The 21178-nt window shown below is 30.7% G+C and overlaps 1 protein-coding gene across 1 annotated transcript in view; it reads right to left on the bottom strand.

Moving 5' to 3' along the window:
* Window positions 1-8874: 8874 nt before the first annotated feature.
* Window positions 8875-21178, bottom strand: part of LOC118200735 (XK-related protein 9-like) — a 28085-nt gene continuing 15781 nt past the window's right edge. Inside the window, exon 4 of the mRNA XM_035372692.2 lies at window positions 8875-16999. Coding sequence (XP_035228583.2) covers window positions 16356-16999 — 644 coding nt within the window. The 3' untranslated portion in view covers window positions 8875-16355. The remainder of the gene's footprint in view (window positions 17000-21178) is intronic.

The following is a 21178-nucleotide window of genomic DNA, read 5'->3' as shown; positions in this document are numbered from 1 at the left end:
TCACCTCTGGATAAGCCTTAAGTGTGTGTGGGAACGGATTTATACAGGACTCTGATAAGCTATGTACAGAAAATAGATGTAATAAATAACTAAATAACGTTAGTAATAAATATAACACTTTCATGTTAATGTATGGTAGATGCTATCTAAGCTTTATGATGATAGTTGTAAATCTCAGTTTTCAGATATTGCAAAAAGAAAGCAAAACTTTCCAATCGATGGAATATGTGGAGAAAGGATAAATGCGATGACAATGCTATAATAATCGGCCAACTAACTAATCGTGAACTCTGTAGATTGAAGTTTATGATTTGAAATCCGTTTCACTGAAGCCTCGATTGAGTTTGGATCCCAGTCTTTTACACCACATTCCAAGTTGAAAATTAAAACATCCTAAAAAAAAATGAAAGATATTTATTATATTGTGTTTAAAGACTATTTTGAATTTATTTTAAATATTACATTTTCCTATAGACAGTAGTGAGCAAGCTAAGAACCTGTAACATGATATAAGCTTTAAATTTTTTGCTTAATTTGGATATTTTATTATCCATTACCTATATTAGATTGTCAAGCAATTCTCTTACATGTCACAAATCAGGTCTGGAATCTGATAATAATAAAAAAATTCATAGTATTATATGACCAAATTATTGTTGCAACTAAATAAGGAATCAATTACATTATTCAGGATGCTGGAAAAGGTAGCTACAGGCTTTATTTCTTTAAATATTGTTAGTAAACACATTGTTTCAACTATAAAATTTTAAATTAAGGTAGAAAATTTTATGAAAAATGTTCAGCAGGCTTTTGTAAATGCTTATTTTATTATTAGAATTGCCCTGAAGATTGGCTATGCCACCATTAGATCTAGCCTTCCAATATCTCTGAACTTTACAGTTTAAAAACACAAGTGCAGAGCATAAGTCAAAACGAATAGCATCAAAAATTTGATAATGTCTGCACAGAGGACATAAGGGAGAATCACTAAACCCAAGCCAATACAAGTATGTGGGCAAACAGTCATGGTCTGTAGTAAGGCGGAAAAGTGCTACAGCTGCACTTCTAGGAAAATCTGGAATTAACTGTGTATCCTCAAGCAGTGAGACCCATGCCTTACTGGCAGTCACACAGTGCTCTCTGCTTTATCCTAGAGACATATCCTCTTTTTATCAGGAGTTTGCCTGAATGAAATGAGAGGCTTTTTTAAGGTCTCTGGAAGACTCTTGCATCTGTTTTGGTCAAAAAGTCAGCAGCTTCATTCCAAGGAATCCTGCAGTGAGCTGGGATCCACTAGAAAGAAACAGAGATTGACATTGAGAGCTCTCTGCACTCCAGTATGCGGTTACTATCTGTGTATTGTCTATTTGCAAGAGCTTGAAGAACAGAGTCTGACAAAATCACTGCTGTGCAAAATGATGAGGGGTGGATAGCCAGTTGCTTTAATGCAATATAAAATAGCCTCGATTTCGCCATCATAATGGGTGGAATGAGCACCTATTGGTGCATAGCATGAAGAAAAGATCACAACACACACCAGCTTCCGCTATGTCTTCATCGTTAAACATTGAACCATCTGTGTAGACATGTAACCACATGTCTCTAGGGTATTTGTTTTCAATGGTAGATAGAGCAATGGTGTAAAGATCGTGACTTGTAAAGATCATGACTTATAAAGATCGGGACTTAAAGAGAACGTGAAATATAAATAATAGGGCAAGAACTTGCATTTTACGGTGTGGCAACAAGAGGAGGATTCGGAAGATTTTTATATATATATATTTTTTAGAGAGTTGAGGATTTTGAATATTTTAATAGTTGTAAGAGTTTTAACTGCAGTAGTTAAGAGTTTAAAATTTTGATAGTTTAGAGCTGCAGTATTTATTTTTTTTTTGGTTCTGTTTTAAAATTTAAATAAAAGTATTTTGTTTATTCTGAAAAATTAGCTTTATTCTTCCTACAAGATTCAATATTCATTATATTGAAATAAGGAAAGGATTTTTACTGGCGCAGTCGACAGGATCGGGATTTACCCGCATATAATTATGAACCAAAATAACTCAGGTGAGAGCTCAATTTACCTTATAAACGTAAAATAATTAATTAAGATTATGAAAAGTTAATTATTATTTCCGTCATGGAATCTTAGTTTATTTACTTGTCAAAGTAATGAATACGCCAGTGTTCAAATGTAATTTCGTTTGACTCGCCAGAGTAGGTGAACAACACATTAAGTATTGATTCCGGAATCTTAGTTTATTTACTTGTCAAAGTAATGAATACGCCAGTGTTCAAATGTAATTTCGTTTGACTCGCCAGAGTAAGTGAACAACACATTAAGTATTGATTCCACTGATTGATTTTCGTGCCGAATAAAATTAAATTCATTGTGAATTATATTTAAATAGAAAAAGAAAAGAGAAAAAAAAAATTGTTTTTTTTTTTTAATAAAACTAAGAGTCTATTTGCTGAATAAAATCGAGACATGGCTTTTATGGGACGTGGGAAAAAAGAGGATTTGCTGGCTTTAGCTGCTGAATTAGAAATTCAAGTAGATCCAAGTATGAAAATCGTGGCGATAAAAAATGAAATAATTCAAAGTGATACATATGATGAAGCATTTGCTAAAGAAGTGTTTTTAACGATTATTGAAGAGAGGAAAAGAAAAGAAGAGGAACAGCGAAGAAAGGAGAAAGAAGAGCTTGAGGAAAGGCGAAGGAAAGAAGAGATTGAGGAACAGCGAAAAAAGGAGAAAGAAGAGCTTGAAGAAAGGCGAAGGAAAGAAGAGATTGAGGAACAGCGAAGAAATGAGAAAGAAGAGCTTGAGGAAAGGCGAAGGAAAGAAGAGATTGAGGAACAACGAAGGAAAGAAGAGATTGAGGAACAACGAAGGAAAGAAGAGATTGAGGAACAACGAAGGAAAGAAGAATTAGAAGCACAGCAGAAAAGAGAGCAAATGGAGTTTGAATTGAGGAAACTCGAAATTGAATATCGTGTTCGACTAACACAAACTCCACCAACAAATGAAAATGGACATCATAATTTTGATTTAATTAAGCTTATTCCCAAATTCAATTTGAGACACGATGATATTGTGATTTATTTATCCTTATTTGAAAGACAAGCTAAAAGGACAAAGATTGGTCCTAAAGATTGAGTTTCATGTTTATTGACTTTAATGCCATCTGAAATCATTCAATTAATTGGTAGGGAATCTGAAGAAAATTTTGAAGATTATGAGTACATTAAGGCCATTTTATTGAAGAGATTTAAATTAAATCCTGAAAGCTTTAGAAAAAAATTTGTGATGCACCAAAAGAGCGCTGAAAAATCATGCAGAGATTTTTGCTACGAAATTACAAGTTATTTTGAAGAATGGATCTATGGTCTTGAAATCACAAATTTTGCCGCGTTAAAAGACTTGATTATTACTGACCAAATTAAGAAAAGAGTACCCTATGAAGTAAGAGACCATCTTCTTGACGACTGGGCGAAGTTCGTTTCTCCAACCAAATTAGCTGATAAACTTGACGAATATGACAGTGTTCGTAATATCTCAAAACGGACTGGTGGTAATCCATCAGCAGACAGAACTAATAAAAAATGGCAACCTCATTCTCCACTTCCAGAAAGAGCTTTCAGAAATAAATCGCTGTCCGCTGAAAACACGCCAAGAGTGTACCCATCCCATAAGAGTAACGAACCACAAAAGCCTAGTTTCAAACTAACTTGCTATAATTGTGGAAAAGAAGGTCGTACATCTAAGTTATGTACCAAAAATCGGATACCAAGAAGTGCTTCTGCAACAGCACAAAACAACTTAATACAAACACAAGCACCCCTTACAGAAAAAGAAAAACCAGAAGTGCTAACTGCCAAGATCTCTATTCCTGTCTCAAAATCAGTGGACGTGTCTAGAAACATAGATGAATTAAAACTTGTCAAAGTTAAATGTGGAGATATTATTTTAAATGGAATCGTAGACACGGGAGCACAAATCTCAGTAGTCCGTGAGGAATTGGTTGACAACATACCTTGCGAAGGAGAAAGTAAAATAGAGATATCTTCTGCTTTTGGTGAAAACGAAATTACTCCACTAAAGATTTTCCAGATCAAAATTGACGATGATTTTCACGGTAGAGTGTCCATTACGTGTGCTGTTTCAAAAAAGCTAGTTACCGATTTGCTATTGAGTTCTTCAGCTTATGAAACACTCTGTGGGAATATCGAACTGTTTAACTGTGATCGTTATTGGGATGCATCCCCCTTAGAATACAAAGAGACAGATGATAAACCGTTACCAGTTGAAGAAAATACTACAAATTTGGCTGTTGTTAATCAGCTTTCCCAAGAAAACATAGAGTCTGGGAAAACAACGAACAGAGTAAGACTAGAATTCAAGACACATCAAGAACAAGACGAAACTCTGAAAAAATGCTTTGAATGGGCAAATAAAAATCAAAATTCATATACTTTCGATGATGGCATATTACTTCATTCCGAATATATCTGTGGTGAAAACATTAAGCAAGTTGTGTTACCTTTAGAAAAAAGAAGGGAAGTCCTAAGAATGGCACATGAAATCCCTCTTGCCGGCCACCTCGGTGAGAAAAAGACAATTCAACGAATCAAGTACTCATTCTTTTGGCCTACTATTAAGCAAGATGTTAAAAAATTCTGTGGAAGCTGTAAAGAACTGCCCTTTACAGAAATAGAGAAAACAGAAATGATAGAAGATAAAATTGTTGAACAGGAAGCACAGAAGGAAGAAATTATAACTGTCTTCAGAGGTAGTCTATAAACTAAGTAGGTCTATAAACTAAGAGGGTCTATAAACTAAGAGGGTAGAAACAGAAGATGAACTCAAAGAGGAAAAGTTAATTGACAGCAAAATAACAGATGTAGAAATTATTCCACCTGAAAGTAAAAACGAATTTATGGGTGAGACTGAAATTCCAGTTGAAAAAGAAACTGTCAATGAAAGTGAAACTCAAGTGAAGCCAATAACCAAAACAGAAAATACAGATGATGCTGAAGCTGCAGCCGAAAAAGAAATAATTGCAGATGACAATAAAACTCAAGTAAATCTTGATTATGAGAACATAGAAGAGAAAGAATATATTGCTGAAATTGGAAACGAGAAGGAAAAAGTAGATGATAAAAAGAATGACTTAATAATCCATAAGGAAAGTGCGAAAGCTGACTTAGTAACTGAAAATGAAAATGTAAATCACACAGAAGCTGCACATCTTGAAACTGAAAATAAACTTGCAAATAACAGTGAACTATTACAATTTACTGAAAAAGAAATTCTGGATGATAATAGAAACATAAAGTACAATAAGGACAGCATAGATATTGTTGAACTGGGAGATGAAAAAGAAAGTGTGGATTATACGACAAATGTTCGAACTGAAAAGGAAAATGTCATCCACAATGAAAGTGAAAACCACAGAAACCTTTCAAGTTCAAGGGTGAAAACATGGAAGATTGAACAGAAAGTTATTCGAATGACAGCGAAGAACTGGAAGACGAGAAAGAAACGGAAGGAATTGCTGAATTAATAGAAGAGCCCGATCCCAAGGTAGACGATCTACATCATGTTGATGAAGAATTATTAGAAAAAGCAGAAGAAAAAATTGCTGAGATTTTTTCAGTTTTATAGAACTTTATAGAAGCACAGAAATCCCTTATTTGAAGAAATTGATAAAGCTGAAACAATTGATGAATGGTATGAGCTACTTGACAAAGCCATTGGAAAGATAGAAGAGAATAAAGATGATAAGGAACAACAGCTACTAGGATTGCCTACCATAGGTGAGAATGATAATGAAGATAAGCTATTTACAAAAGAAATGCCCATAGCATTTTTCAGCAAGAAACTAACGCCCTGTCAACAACGATGGTCAACCATCGAACGAGAAGCCTTTTGTGTCATCGAAGCCTTGAAAAAATTTGACACATGGATTTTCGGTGCCAAAGTGCAGATTGTGTCTGATCACAATCTCCTCACCTACTTGACCCAAAGCGCCTCTCATGGTGCTAAACTGTCTCGTTGGGCCTTAGCGTTACAACGGTATAACATGACTGTGACATACCGCAAAGGAAGTTCACATGGGAATGCTGATCCTTTGTGTGTTAACTCTTTCTTTCTCAATGAACTCTGAGGAGCATTGTCTCTATGGTGACGAATGTGCTTCTTGTGGGGGGACTTGTAAAGATCGTGACTTGTAAAGATCATGACTTATAAAGATCGGGACTTAAAGAGAACGTGAAATATAAATAATAGGGCAAAAACTTGCATTTTACGGTGTGGCAACAAGAGGAGGATTCGGAAGATTTTTATATATATATATTTTTTAGAGAGTTGAGGATTTTGAATATTTTAATAGTTGTAAGAGTTTTAACTGCAGTAGTTAAGAGTTTAAAATTTTGATAGTTTAGAGCTGCAGTATTTATTTTTTTTGGTTCTGTTTTAAAATTTAAATAAAAGTATTTTGTTTATTCTGAAAAATTAGCTTTATTCTTCCTACAAGATTCAATATTCATTATATTGAAATAAGGAAAGGATCTTTACTAATGGCATGAACCTGTTGTTCGCTCATATGACTTATTAACCTGCATAGCTTCAGAGACACTAAGATCTCTCCATATCCCAAAGGGTAAACAGGCCTACAGAGAACTTGAGGTGTACATTCATGCCAGTGGCTGCAGAATAAGCATACTGTATAAACCTTTTTGAGTTTTAAGATTTCTGTCTTTGTTGGTATCATAATCCCTCAAAAAAGTATTGTTGGGCAGCAATCCTAAATACTTTGGGCTTTGTATACTTTGAATTGCAATACCCTGAAATTTACAAAAAAACTGATTTGCTCAAGGGCTTTAAGTGTAGCGTTAAGTTTGTCCTGGGTGTTCTTTGGCTTGCGTGCCCACATTTACAAGTCATCAGCAAACAGAGTTTTTATCCCAGGAATGCTTTCCAATGAATTGGTCAGATCTTTAATATAAATATTAAACAGTATAGGGATCAAAACAGCACCTTCAGGAAGTCCAGATTCCATTTGTTTCAATATGGATAAAGAGTTTCCATATTTGACTAAACAAAACTGTTAACCAAGGAAATCATGTAGCCAGTGTAACATATTGCCACCACTGATTCCTCTGGAAATCAGCTTAGAAATTAACTTAGAGCGGCAGACCGTATCATATGCTGGTGAGAAATCAATAAAGGCTTTCAAAGCAGATCTGCGGGTGTCGAGATCATCCTCAATATTTTGGCTAATGTAAGCCACCTGCTGGGCAGTGGAATGAAAACTTCTAAAGCCCGTCTGGGAGTTACAGATCAGACCATGTGGTGCTTGAGAAACTAGGTCAATCTTATGACGATCATCTGCTCCATAATTTTTGCAAAAATACTTGTAAGGGCTATTTAATATATCCATTGAATTTGTCGGATGGTTTGCCCTGCTTATGTATTGGGACCAATAATAGCTTTCTTCCAGTCAGCATTAAAGCGGTTGAATTGAGATCTGTCACTCTACCTGCACTATTGTAGTCAGCATAGTTCCATCTAGTGCTATGAACATTGAATCACCCACTAGCACTGTTTCTCTAGAGAAAGAGTGTCAAAATTTAATTTTGTGTTACCAGGTGGGCTGTAGTACATTAAAGTTGTAAAATGGACATTTTCCAAACTTCAGTGCCACAATCAGAGTATAAGTCACTAAGTATGAAAGAAAAAGCAAGAGATTTCTTTAGTCCAACAAGGATACCACTTGCGACTCGGCTTGATTTAGGTAATATGTGCTTTGGTAAACGTTAAATGCGACTTGATATATGTTTTCTACAGATCAAAAAGGTACCTTAGGCTTTCTTATCTTTATATTCAAAATTCATGATAATATTGGAAGAATGAATCTTGAATGAATCTTAATAGGTCTTTAATCAAAGCCATTAAGTAGATTAAGAATATTAAAGTAATAAAAATCATGTTTATTTTTGTAATAATGAATGGTTTTACATTATATAAAACAATTCTTGTTACTGGGAGGTTGAGATATCTGCTAGCCTTAAGTATCAACATCTTAAATTTTGCATACTAATTTATGGAATTTTTGGTATTAGAAAGTAATGATCATATTATTAACATTTTTTTTTTTTTTTTTGCTTTTATCTTCCAAATAAAAAATTCTGCATTTAAAACACCTTTTTACTCTCAGTGCTGAAACCGTTTTCATATAATTATCATATTTTGAGGAATTTTATAATTGGAAATACTTTAGTTCAATATTCAGGAAATTTGTAGTCACCTTTTTTTTTTTTTTTTTTTTGAATGCCTTGCATATATATATCAGATATTTGTTCGGAACGAAAGATGATTAATAAATTATACTGAATGCAGTCAATGGTATGTTAGCAACAAATGCTTGATGTGTTTGGTCGTGACAAGTTGTTGCCATTTCAGAGATAAGAATAAATTTGCTAGCTTGCAGCTGAGTTTCCAGATCAAATATTAGTGATCTGGGTATTGCTAAAGTTCACTGTAACTATAAATACTGATATTTAATCAATAATTATACAGTTGTAATTTCTTGTGATAAATGTTTTGATTTATTGGTACAGTTTTCATTAAACATTTAAACTAAAGTTAACGTCTTAACTTTAAGTAAGCTGAAATATCATTCAACATACTTACTTTAATTTTAGGTTTCAAGTTTTATAAATTTATTCATGGAATATAAATTTAAGACTGTTTGTCATGTTAATCATTCTATCAACTCAAGACAAATGAAGTGTATTCAATAATAATAATGTTAATAAAATGAATAATCTATACCTGAAGTCATGCATTAATTTTCAAATACAAAAAAGGAGAGATATTTTAAAAAAATTTAATAAAATCTATTTTTCTACAACATGAATTTGTAATTTTATAAATTAACAAATGCCCACTCTGTAATTATACATTTTTTCTATGAATATGTTTAATAAATATACATCAGTAAAAGAACTGTATATATAAAGAAAAATATAAATATAAAAAATACAATACAGAAAAAGTATTAATTGCTCAAACATTTGTAAATATTTTTCAATACATTTTTGTTCTGCAAACTAAATTATATATAGTATACGGTAATATAGAGTAGAATTCCAATAACATACACACCTCAGGACCTAGAATTGTGCAGACTTGGGAATATTTGAGAATCATTATTGAGAAAAAAATAATAGAAAATATTTTTGAGGGAGTAAACTCTTTTGTCAGAATACATTGAGGCATTTTATGGAAAAATGAAGTTGTATATTTACCTATTAAATTACTTTTTGTACTTTTAAATGGCAGAAAAGTTTAATAAATATACACTGTTAAGAAAAACTTCAGCAACACGATTTTCTCTAAATTAAACATCTCTATACTAAATCCACCAATTTGTTCCACTCCTGTGCTGTTGAATTAATATCACCACCAGTTAACTTACAAATGCTAGAGTTGAAATTTAAAATTTATTACAGGAGGAAATTTATTATAGGAATGTATATTTGATTTTTTTACTGTTTTTATGTTATTTATTATTTTCAATGCCACATTCCTGTAAGGGCTATTTTGGATCTGTTCTCTGAACAAGTTTGCCCTTACTGGAATGTAAACAAATCAGTTATGAAGTATATTTCATTTGCTACAAAGTACAATTCAGTGTCTGAAAAGATGTAGATAAGTAAATTCTTCACACAGGCTGATCACATAGTCAACACTGAAAGACAATGGAGTATACACTCAAACATAATAATTTATGTAAAAAAAAATTCCAAATTCCTGATCAACGAAAAGAAATTTATGCAGAAATAACCTTCAATGATGAAATAAATTAATTTCGTAACTCAAAATATATCTAATGACTTTTCTTAAAAAGTTTATTCACATATTAAAAAAATTACATTTAACATGCTGAATTTTCTGAAAATCAAAATTCTGTTTGCACCCAAAAGTGCAAACAAATTACAGGCATTCATGGAGTATTGGGATTCTACTGTATATATACAGAGTCATATTCCATATTTAACAATATCCTTGATTTAACAAATATTTTTCATTGCTTTCCTCTAAAATGCACAAATGAAAAATTACATTATTTTTATTATATTTTTATGTAATTTTTACACATCTCTGTGCATTTATTTAACACATAAAAAGAATAATTGTTAAGTACAAACAAAAAAATGTAGCATTTTATGATAGAATTTTTTTAATTGAATTCAGACAATTTCTTATATTAATAATAGTTTTCAACAAACTTATATTAATAATAGTTTCCTTGGCAAACATTAAACGGGAATTTGATTTGGTAAACAAGTGTAAACAATAGTGGAAAAAATTATTGCACTACAATAAAAACTACTGCTTTGTTACACAACACTGACAGCACCTATATATATATATATATATATATATATATATATATATATATTTAAACTGCTCAAAAGCATGATTCAGATGATCGAAGATGGATATTTAAGTTATGTGTATTTGCACATTCTTGAGTCATTTCACTATGGGAAGAATGTGCAAAAGAATGGATGATGGAAAGGAAACAGTCCTGTTAGTGACAATGCTGGAAAATCAGAAGCAGAAAGATCAACATCCTACATGCGTTTTTTTTTAAAGAGTTTGTTTTAATGTTTCTCCCAAGAAATGGGTTGTCACCTGAAATGTCTTTAATAAGTACGCATGGATGATAAATAATATTTTGCACTGATTCAGCTGTATGGACCTGACTATCTGCTATTTTAGGAAGAAGCCAGTGTTATACTTGTCTTAAGTGCGCAAAGGAATATAAGGTGTGGATAGATTCCACAATTAAAAATTGAATCATTATGGCTATGACGGAACGTAATACATGTGCCATTGAATTTCAGAAATATACCGTACTGGTTGCATTGGAGGAACTGATACACGCATCCAATGTGATTTATAGAGTCAGCTGGCTTCACCTTATAGATGATGGCACAATGAATGCTGAAAAATGCAAAAATGAATCAAACTACTACATTTAAAAGACAGTCATACGACTATATAATATGTTAGGATATAATTAAGACACAATAACACGCCGAATAAATACTAATTCAGAAGTCAAACAACAAAAATCAGCGTTATATTTACAAAATTTTCACAGGACTAGTTTCGATGGTTTTTCCGAACCACCATCTTCAGCTGCAAAACCGCAAATGAACAAGATAGGAAATAATGATTAGATAAGATAAGAAAGCCTGGACAAGAATAAGCAAGTGGCACCATCTGTTGGCAAAACCAGAACTAAAACATAATTTCTCTAAAAGCCGAAGGCAAATTTGGATTGGAATTAGGATCGTTAACTAGAACAGAAAGATTTTTATGAATGTGAAATGCCTCTAGAAAATCCAGTTCTCCAATGGAAGATGTTTTTTGAATAATTTTGGCAGCAGAAAAATTGAAAGTGTGATTTTCGGACCAACAATGTTGAGCAACAGAAGACTTCTGTGTTTCCTTTTTTCTAACATATGCCTCATGTTCTTTGACATGAAATTTTAAGGCTCTCTTAGCTTGGCCAATGTAAATTAAACCACACTGGCAAGGAATTCTATAAATACCCCAGGAATTCATATCTGGAATGGGGACCTTGAGTATAGAAGTCGGAATTTTATTGATGGGAGAATAAACAACCCGAAAGTTAAATTTCTGCAAAATATGTGCAACTTTATAGCTAATTGATGGAAAGAAGGGAATGACAACAGAATTTTTATAATCTCCTAAAATAAGAGTGTGGCTTTTAGTGTGTTGAGATGAGAATTTTTTAACTGCTTGATTAATAATGTTGGGTGTAATTGTCCAGGCTTTCTTATCTTATCTAATCATTATTTCCTATCTTGTTCATTTGCGGTTTTGCAGCTGAAGATGGTGGTTCGGTAAAACCATCGAAACTAGTCCTGTGAAAATTTTGTAAATATAACGCTGATTTTTGTTGTTTGACTTCTGAATTAGTATGTTAGGATATAGTTTACATATTATTTCCCACTCTCTTTTTTTACAGGTTACATGTAAAATTAACTCGTGAGTAGTAACATTATGGAATGTCTTATCTTGGCCTGAGAATAACTATGCTCTTAATCTAATTAAAAAGAGTTAGTCTGGTCTGAAGGAAGTATGGGTGAGAGGAAGACAATATATATATATATATATATATATATAAAGGGCAGTTACCAGGGGGGGGAATCTCAGTTGAAACGTAACATTCAAAGTTTGATCAAATCATGCCAAGGCTAACATTATTACGGAAGAAAGATTTCATAAAATACTGAGAAGACATTCTTTTTTCCTCCTTTTTTTTTTTTTTTTTTGACAACTAGATCATCCAATTAACTAATTTAGATCCATTTTTCAACCTATTACATCACTGTTCGGAGTAACAGACTACTGATTCATAAATTCTGTTTTTCAATCCATATATTATCTTTTTATATTATTTCAGTATAACATTTGCCATTTAGCATTAAACGTTCATGAAATCAATTCTCTGAAATACATATAAACACTAAGCATTAGCAATTACAAAAATAGTTGGATAGGGGAATATACTAATGGAATGGAGACTAATTTTTTCCACTACTGCAATACAGTACAAGGTCTGTAATCCGGATTCCATTATCTGGAATGATTTATAATCCGGACCTCAAAGCCGCAAACATTTTTTTTTAATATGCTTTATGAATGCGCATTTAATGTTTACGCAAGCGCGTATAGCACAATAAACGAAGCAACTTAAACAACTTACATTGAGAGAAATATTTAATAAAGTAAACAAATAAGTATTAAGCTTTTTTTTGTAAATTTTGATACCCTTTAGATCATAATTGCTCTTTATTTCATAAATTACGGTTTCATATTTTGAATTGTATAATTTCTGCATGCCATCTTACCATATTTAAATTGATGACCTATAATCCGGAATCGCCGAAGTCCCGACGAGTCCAGATTACGGACTTTGTACTGTATAAATTTGTGATTAAACCCTCCAACAGGCCAAGCCATTAGAATTTTTTTGTATTCTTTAAATGTGGATGTATATATGCATCTTAAAATATGTTTAATAAAAGACAGTATAATAAAAGAAAAAGAATCCAGGTATAAAATACTAGAGGCATTTAGTTATTAGAAGCAGGAAAATAGTTTGTTATCACAGCATCTTTGGAAAGTTTTAAATTTTGGAACCAAAATCCTTGGTCAACTGGAGGGTTAAAAATAATGCAAAATTTTAAAATAATAAAAATTTCCAAAAAAGCTACAATATTTAATGCTAACATATCCCATTATCAAGTATAAAACAGAACATGACAAATATCTAAATAAAAATCGAGATCAATTCAGGTGAAATTATTTCCCTTGTAATCAAATATTCTTATAAATGAAAAAGGTATAATCATGACACATACATATATAAAAAGAAACCCATACGTAAATTATCACAAATCTTTTTCATTTTAAAAAAACAAAATTCACAAGACAGATATTCATACATGCACACACATAGAAAAGGAACTAAAAAAAGTAAAATATATATTTCAGTGATGAACTAAATTTAAAGCTTTGGTATAAATTTCAATCATGCAAATATAGTCCGAGTTTCTAGATATCAAAATACATTTAATTCATTTTGTATCTAACAATGGAAAGTAATTCTATAATATTACAGTTGCATAAATAATCTCTTTAAAATATAGTCTCTAACGCATTTACTTGAAAGTTAAAAATTTGTTCTTCAAGAACTTCCTGGAGATTCTTTTTGAATAATACCAAGACTTTTTTTAACAGGTACAAGGGAGAAGGGAGGAACTAAATATTTAACTTTTCATACATTAAGTTAGGTACCTTTATTAACTAATTAGAATGGAAATTACAGAATATGATTTAACTGAATTTAATCGGAACCAAACTATTTTACAGAAGAGATTTTTATACTACACCCAATAAGAGAATTTAGTTATGCCATGCTGTATGAAATTTTAATTTCAAGAAAGATCTGAATTATTACCTTTTTTTCAGTTAATGTAACAAATTTGAAGATTTTTTTTTTAATGGTGTAAAACAAAAGTATGGCTCAACTTTTTTTTTATGCAATCACTGCCAAAAAGAATGACGAATTAGTCTACAGCATACAAGTTTAAAGCATTTTTGTTTGACGCCTGCAAAGAACTATGTGGTAGAGGGCGAATGTATCAGTCTTTAGTAGCTAGGCATACTATCTTGCTCCAAGCCTTTCACAAAAGAAAGAGCACCACCAATTTCAACCTTTCACATTTGCACGCATCAAGCCTGTGATGCCTACCTATGGATACAAATAATGATAGCATATTAATATTTGACACTTGGTTCTTACCCTCCTATACCAGGTGTGTCACTCGTCATATATCAGATGAAAACAGGCATGTCACAGCTTTCATCAAAGGGAACAAGGTATTAAAAAAACTGTAATACTTTCTGAGAACCACCATGGTTTTCAGATTTTGGTTCTCAGTGACATAGTTGTCTGAGAATAATGTTGGTTAATGTTATGAAAACCGTACAGAATGAATTTTTTAAATTGAAGCACTGTCACCAAATAAAGTCGAAAGAGAGCAAAAAGATTGCCATATGACATAGCTATATCTTCAAGTTAATGGATTAGGTCACTAAGCATCTTGATATTGATTTAAGACAACATCAAAGTCTTGGAACATCTCAAAAAAGATAATAAAATGCTGCTTTAAGCATGCCATCCTTTGAATAAATAAAATAAAAGACAACGAAGAATTAAAAACATCTCCAACTAACCAATCTGTGAGGAAACGTTTGGATGGATACAGATGAAAAAGTGTACATGTTTCTAGTTATATTTATAGTAGTTAAATTTCACTGATATTTTTCTCATCACTTAAACGTTATCAGATAGTTATCAACAAATCTGATCGCATTATGTGGTGCCTACAGTACTTCTTTGCTTTTTCCCACTTTGCTTACAATAAATTTCATATGAACGCTTTACTTTTGCATAGCAAGGGAAGCTGATATAAATGAAGAGTGAATATTTGCTTGATGCATATTAATGACAGAAATGTCTCAAATATCTTGTCAAATACCTAAATTACTATGGAGCATTATATTTGCTTCAAATATACCATTAAATCGTAAACATTAAAAAAAAGCCTTATATTTTATATTAAATTGTTAAATATCTGCAAGTTAATTTAGGTCAAGTCCTTTGCAAGGTTTGATAATCATGTAATTAAAAGGCAAAGGATGTTACAAACTACAAGGTGCATTTTAATAGTTTCAAGGATTTTTTTTGGGGGGAGAGGTGTTTTAAGATAGTTTTTTTGTAATGAATCTTTACTGCCGCTCAACAAATGATTTCATTATATCCATATATCTAATTAATAATTAAGAATATTTGCAATATTGCTGTAATTACTATAAGATGTTTTTAATGCCATGCATTACATATCTGGGTACACATTTATTATCCACCTCATCCAAGTTTCCTTTATTCAAAATTTTAGAACATACCTATGGTTAGTTTAAAACTATCAAATATTCAGTGACTATGCAGAATGATTTAACGTTAACATCTTTATTATAAATCATAGCAACTAACCAAGATTTTTTTTAAATCAAATTTTATAGGCATTTTCAGGTTTTATATTTAAGGATTCAAGAACTTAGTATAATCATCTTTTGATTTTATTCCTTTTGAGATCAAAATTTTAAAAGCACAATATCTTTCAGAAACACACTCAAGTAATCCACAAATAAAATTAAAGAACTTAAACTGCTAAACTAAGCAAAAATGCCTATGTCTAAATGTCAAATAATTTGTTAAAAGAAGCATTATGAACACTTGGGCCAAAATACTAATCTGATTGCATTTTCCCCCTTACAATGCTAGACTTTTTAAATGAGATTTAACAGCCACAGAAAGAACAGATCAAAGGCACACTGCCTTAATATAACTTTTACAATGATGATTCTAACACTATTGCATTGTTTATAAAAAGTTAATGATCTATAAAAGATTTCAGAGTAAAAAGTGCATTTTTATATTAAAATCTAAATTCTATAAACCTTGCAAAATTTCAAAACTTTCTTTTTATAAGCTCTACGTGCTTTAACAAGTATAAAAAGAAAAGACGTTAAAAACTTGGCATGAATGTTCTGCAAAATGTATGAACTAGTCTCATTAGGCATGAGTACTAAAACAGCATAAAAATCTTTGGTATATTTTTGTTCATTTTTTTATATAATACTTATGTTATGGCACCTGATTTTGTGCAATGGTTATAGATTATACGTATCTGTTTCTCATAGGAAAAAGAAGTGAACACTTCCATCTTTGTGACTGATTAATGACATTTTTGTGGAAATATCTATAATATACAAACATGAACACAACTCCTATAAAGAAACTAAGAAATGTAAGTAAAACAGCAGGAATATGATACCATACACCTGGACTATATATATACCATAGAATTATTACAACTGAGTTTTCCAAGAATATCACAGAGTAAAAAAAAGCATACAAATAACGAGATGGCACAGCAGGTCCATCAGAATCTTCAACAATTTTTAGTTCGATGAAGCATAATAAATACATAATTCCATATACAAAACCCTTTAAATACTTTATGAAATTTTTGTAGCAACCTTCAAATGATCGACATGGCACAGGAGATGACAAAACTCCTACAGCCCATAAACTCATGATAACCCAATGAAAGATGCAAAGTATGGTAAATCCCAGTAGAAATTTTGTCATGAATAGAGTAAATGATATGATTCTTGAAATGTTTGTAAAAAGATACCACATGTATATAAATCCCAACCCAGCCCAGGAAATCGTAAAATTCTTCTGAATGTGTTTGCAAGAAGTTAACAGGCGAGTCAAATTTAACAAGCTCACAATGACTGATATAAACAGCATACAATCTGAAAAGAAAATAAGAGCTATATTAATTTTTATATTAGTTAGAGGTAGTTATATTTTTAAATTTTCAAAATGGTTCACTATTTTTCAATTTACTCAAGAAAAATTTTCTTCATTATTAAACATCAAAACAGACTGCTAATTTATATATGATAAACAGAGGTTATGTAAGTTTTCTTCCTAGGCATTGAAATTATTCTTATGTTAAAAATTGGATCACATTTGATGTACGCATACTGAGTAAGCTTTTAAAGATACAAAACAGACAAAATTATATCTTCCGTATTTTAAAGAATTAAACTGCTAAATGTACATAATATAAATCTGATGTAAAATATATTAATATTTAATTAGGTATTCGATTTTAAATATAATGAAAATAAAATAATAATCATGCATTGTGTGTATAAACATCATAATGTACCATATATTGATGTAAAACTAAATTAAGTACAAATATTAATTGAATAAACATTGGTTGAATCTTCATAAAAGTTCTGTAAATGTCTACAGCAGATTAAGATAATTTAGATTAAATAAAATTTAATAAGAAAAATGCTACTAAAAATTACCAGAGGTAGGGAGATGGAATTTGTACAATTTAAGTTCAATTAATTCAATAAATTTAATTTAATGCTGTGAAACACTCGTTTCAGCAAATACTAAAGCTAGACACTCAAGAGATTCGGGGATCTAATTGGGACAGCAGAAAATGCAATGGAAAACTCAAGATAGCTGTAATATGTGCTGTGTTTATGAATATGTAAGTTTGTGTACATAAGCAAAAATGAAGTATTTTAATAATGTTAATTTCTCTCAGTTAGAAGAGTCTGCCAATTATAAAAAGGAAAAAACACTAAAATTAAATAATTAATAATATAAAACATGCAAATGAAAAATAAAATTCATAACAAAACAAATGCAAATGTAAAATAAACAAAATGGAATATTTACAAGGAAACTGTAAATGTATAAATATGTTCTGATTAAGCTGAGAAAGCAGCTAATGAATTTATGCATATACCAGTCCCTAATGAGACATATATGTAGTTTCCTTGTTCACTGCTTTTATTTCATTTTCACATTCAATTACTCCTTTTTGAAAGAAATCTGTAAATTTTCTGCTTGACTATTACATATTATTATTTGCTTCAACATTCTCACAATTTTTCTTACATTAGCACTTCTGAACCTTTTTTGCTCCATGCATCCCTTTCACCATTGCTAGATCATCCCCCTTCCTAAACTTGAAAATTATATGTAATTTATTTTGACATAAATTTTTAACAGATTTTTATAAATTAAACAACAAAAAGGTATAGAAAATATTGATAAATCGATAAACATTAAAACTTGAATAAAAGCAGTTTTATTTACTAAAACTAAATACTTAATGACTAAATAAAAGGAATTCTCCCATGAAAATATGAAATCCCTCTCCCACAGTTGAGCAACCCTATTCTACATATTCAATTTGTCACATATTTTAGATGGAAATTTATCTATTTTGTCATATATTTTACATACAAATCTGTCTAATCTGACCTACATTTATTAACATGGTTTTGCACTTTTACTGTTTTTTAATATTTACCCATTTCTTAGACTGTTTCAGAATGAGGTAAGTTTGCATTATTAATTACTAGTTTTAACTTATCTAAGCACATTTAGATCTTTATTAACCACTTTATCTATAGTTTTAGGTATATTATAAAAGCAGTTATGCATCCCTTTTTTTGTCTTCTTCTCTCTCTTTCTATATATATGGAGGGTTGCACAGAAAATACAGGCAGCTTCTTGGTCAAGAAGCTGTAGTAGTAGTGAATGTAAATAAAAATTTAATATTATTTGAAACAACTTTTTGAGAATGCATTGTGGCAACCAACATATCTACATATGTTTTAAATAAAACATAAAAACTTGCATGAGCATTTTACATCGAAGGATGGATAATAAAAATCAACAGTTTTGTCACATTTTACTTCATCTTAGCAAAGGTACATAAGCTACAGATACACATAAACACATTAATGCTATATAGGATGATAATGCACATGCCAGAATCAGTTTATAAAATTTAATTCTCAAATTATTCAGTTTAAGATGTATCGCATTTTGGTAAATCAATTAAGATTGATGACAACAAAAGCACTGAATGAAATGGATTACCACACAACTGTAGTCTGAATTCATTCAAAATAACCAGTGATGACTATTTGAAAAAGCTTGATTATAAAAATGATGTTTAGACTTCGCATGTACTTAAAATAAATTCGTTTGACAATACATATCAGCATTTACGATTTTTGCTTTTGAAGCATATGCAAAATAATCCATTTTTGAAATGACTAATGAAAAATAAATTATTCACATTAACAACGAGTGCTAAAGATCATCATTCAAAACTAGTAAATCAGCTCAAAAAGCACCAAAAGAAAATCATGTTATTAGTTTGGTGGAATTACAAAACAATTATTTATTTTGAACTTTTATAAAAAAATAAAATGATTCATTCTAATGAACATCTAACAGCTACTATAACTGAAAGTTGCTTCGGAAAAGAAACGTACAGAACTGGTGAATTGTATTCTTTCATAACAATACCATACCACACACATCAGAAATTATTTTAGCTTGATTAAAATGTATTATCATATCCACCACTGAATATAAAGGAAGTGGTGTATTAAACTACCACTTCCTTTATATTCTGAAGATCTCCTTGCCAAGTAAAACCTTCATTTCAGATAACAATGTATGGAAAGTAACTTAAAAATTCCTTCTGCAGAAATAGATACATCACTGATTACAGTTATTTCTTTACATTAATTACAGTTATTTTTTATTTTAATGAAAAAAAGAAACAAATTTCCAACCAACTTGTTACACTGTATGCATATGATAGATAATTTTTAGGTTTCTCATTTGGTTCCAATCATAATTTAATTTCACTTTTTATAAATAAAAGTCTTAAAAATCCCATAAGAAATCTCATTTTTGAGTGAATTTTTATTACTTTGCTTGTCAAGATGGTTTTCCTACATTATGCATATGAACATAGCTTTACAATTTTAAGTCTAAAATCTGAATCTTATAATCAGAAAGGAATTAATAAATCATTTATTAAAAAGTGTTCATTTCTGAACTATTTAAAAAATTATTTTCTAAATTATCCAAATTTTTTTCAAATACTGAATACTCCTTGAACTTGAACATCATTAATGATATCCAAGTCAAACTGTGTTAAAGTTCAAAACTCTTTATCACTTAAACTAATACATTTATTTCTTCTAGCTGCTTTCATAATTTACATACAATACATCTAAAAATAGTAATAATACAATATTTAAATCGTGTTCATAAAAACGTACATGGAGATTAATGCTATTTCTGTACTTAGGTTATGATATTAACCCCTTCCTTCTTGCTCCCATCAAAATTACGGGCTGAGGTTTCACCCTCTACTTCTGTTTTATTTCCGAGCTGAAATGCTCAAAAGAAATGCATAAAAAAGATTAAAAACAATCCATTTCCATATCTGGGAAAGAATTTTTATTCCTAATTTTACATACCAGATGGCAGTACTCTTGATTTCAAGCTAAAAAAAATTCCAAAAATTAAAATTGAATATTATATTGTTCATGCACTTACTTTTAAACCATTTCCTTGAATAAAAAATAAGCATAATTCTTACTGCTTTGATGAAAATTATGTAATCATTTAAGGGTAAAGCGCAGGAACCAATAAAAGATTCTCTATTCCTAAAGTTTCTATTTCACTCATTAGATAATAATAATATATTTCGGGTTTTAGAAGATAACGATGCATTTAACACAATTTCAAGAAATGAAATTTTGAGGCCTTCTTGAACATGCAATTTATTAATTACATGATATGCAATTTATGGAGCTGTAAATATTCTTCACAAATAACTTGAAGAATTCTTATAAGAACAAAGCTGACTGATATCACAATATAGTATAAAGTCTTTAATCCGGGCATCCATAATCCGGAATAATCTATAATTCGGACCTCAAAGCTACAAACTTTTTGCGTATGTGTAAACGCATAATGCATTTACGCATGCGTGTTTAATGTATAACGGATGGTATAAGCTAGGCTAAAATTATCTAATTACCTATGTCAGTTAATGTAGCAGATTGCGTTGTTCCTTAATGTTC

Source organism: Stegodyphus dumicola, chromosome 10, assembly GCF_044657685.1.
Source record: "Stegodyphus dumicola isolate Sdum_Otavi_A_Nest chromosome 10, ASM4465768v1".
Lineage (NCBI taxonomy): Eukaryota > Metazoa > Arthropoda > Arachnida > Araneae > Eresidae > Stegodyphus > Stegodyphus dumicola.
The sequence above is the reverse complement of the archived record's forward strand: the minus strand, read 5'-3'. Positions and strand labels throughout refer to the sequence as shown.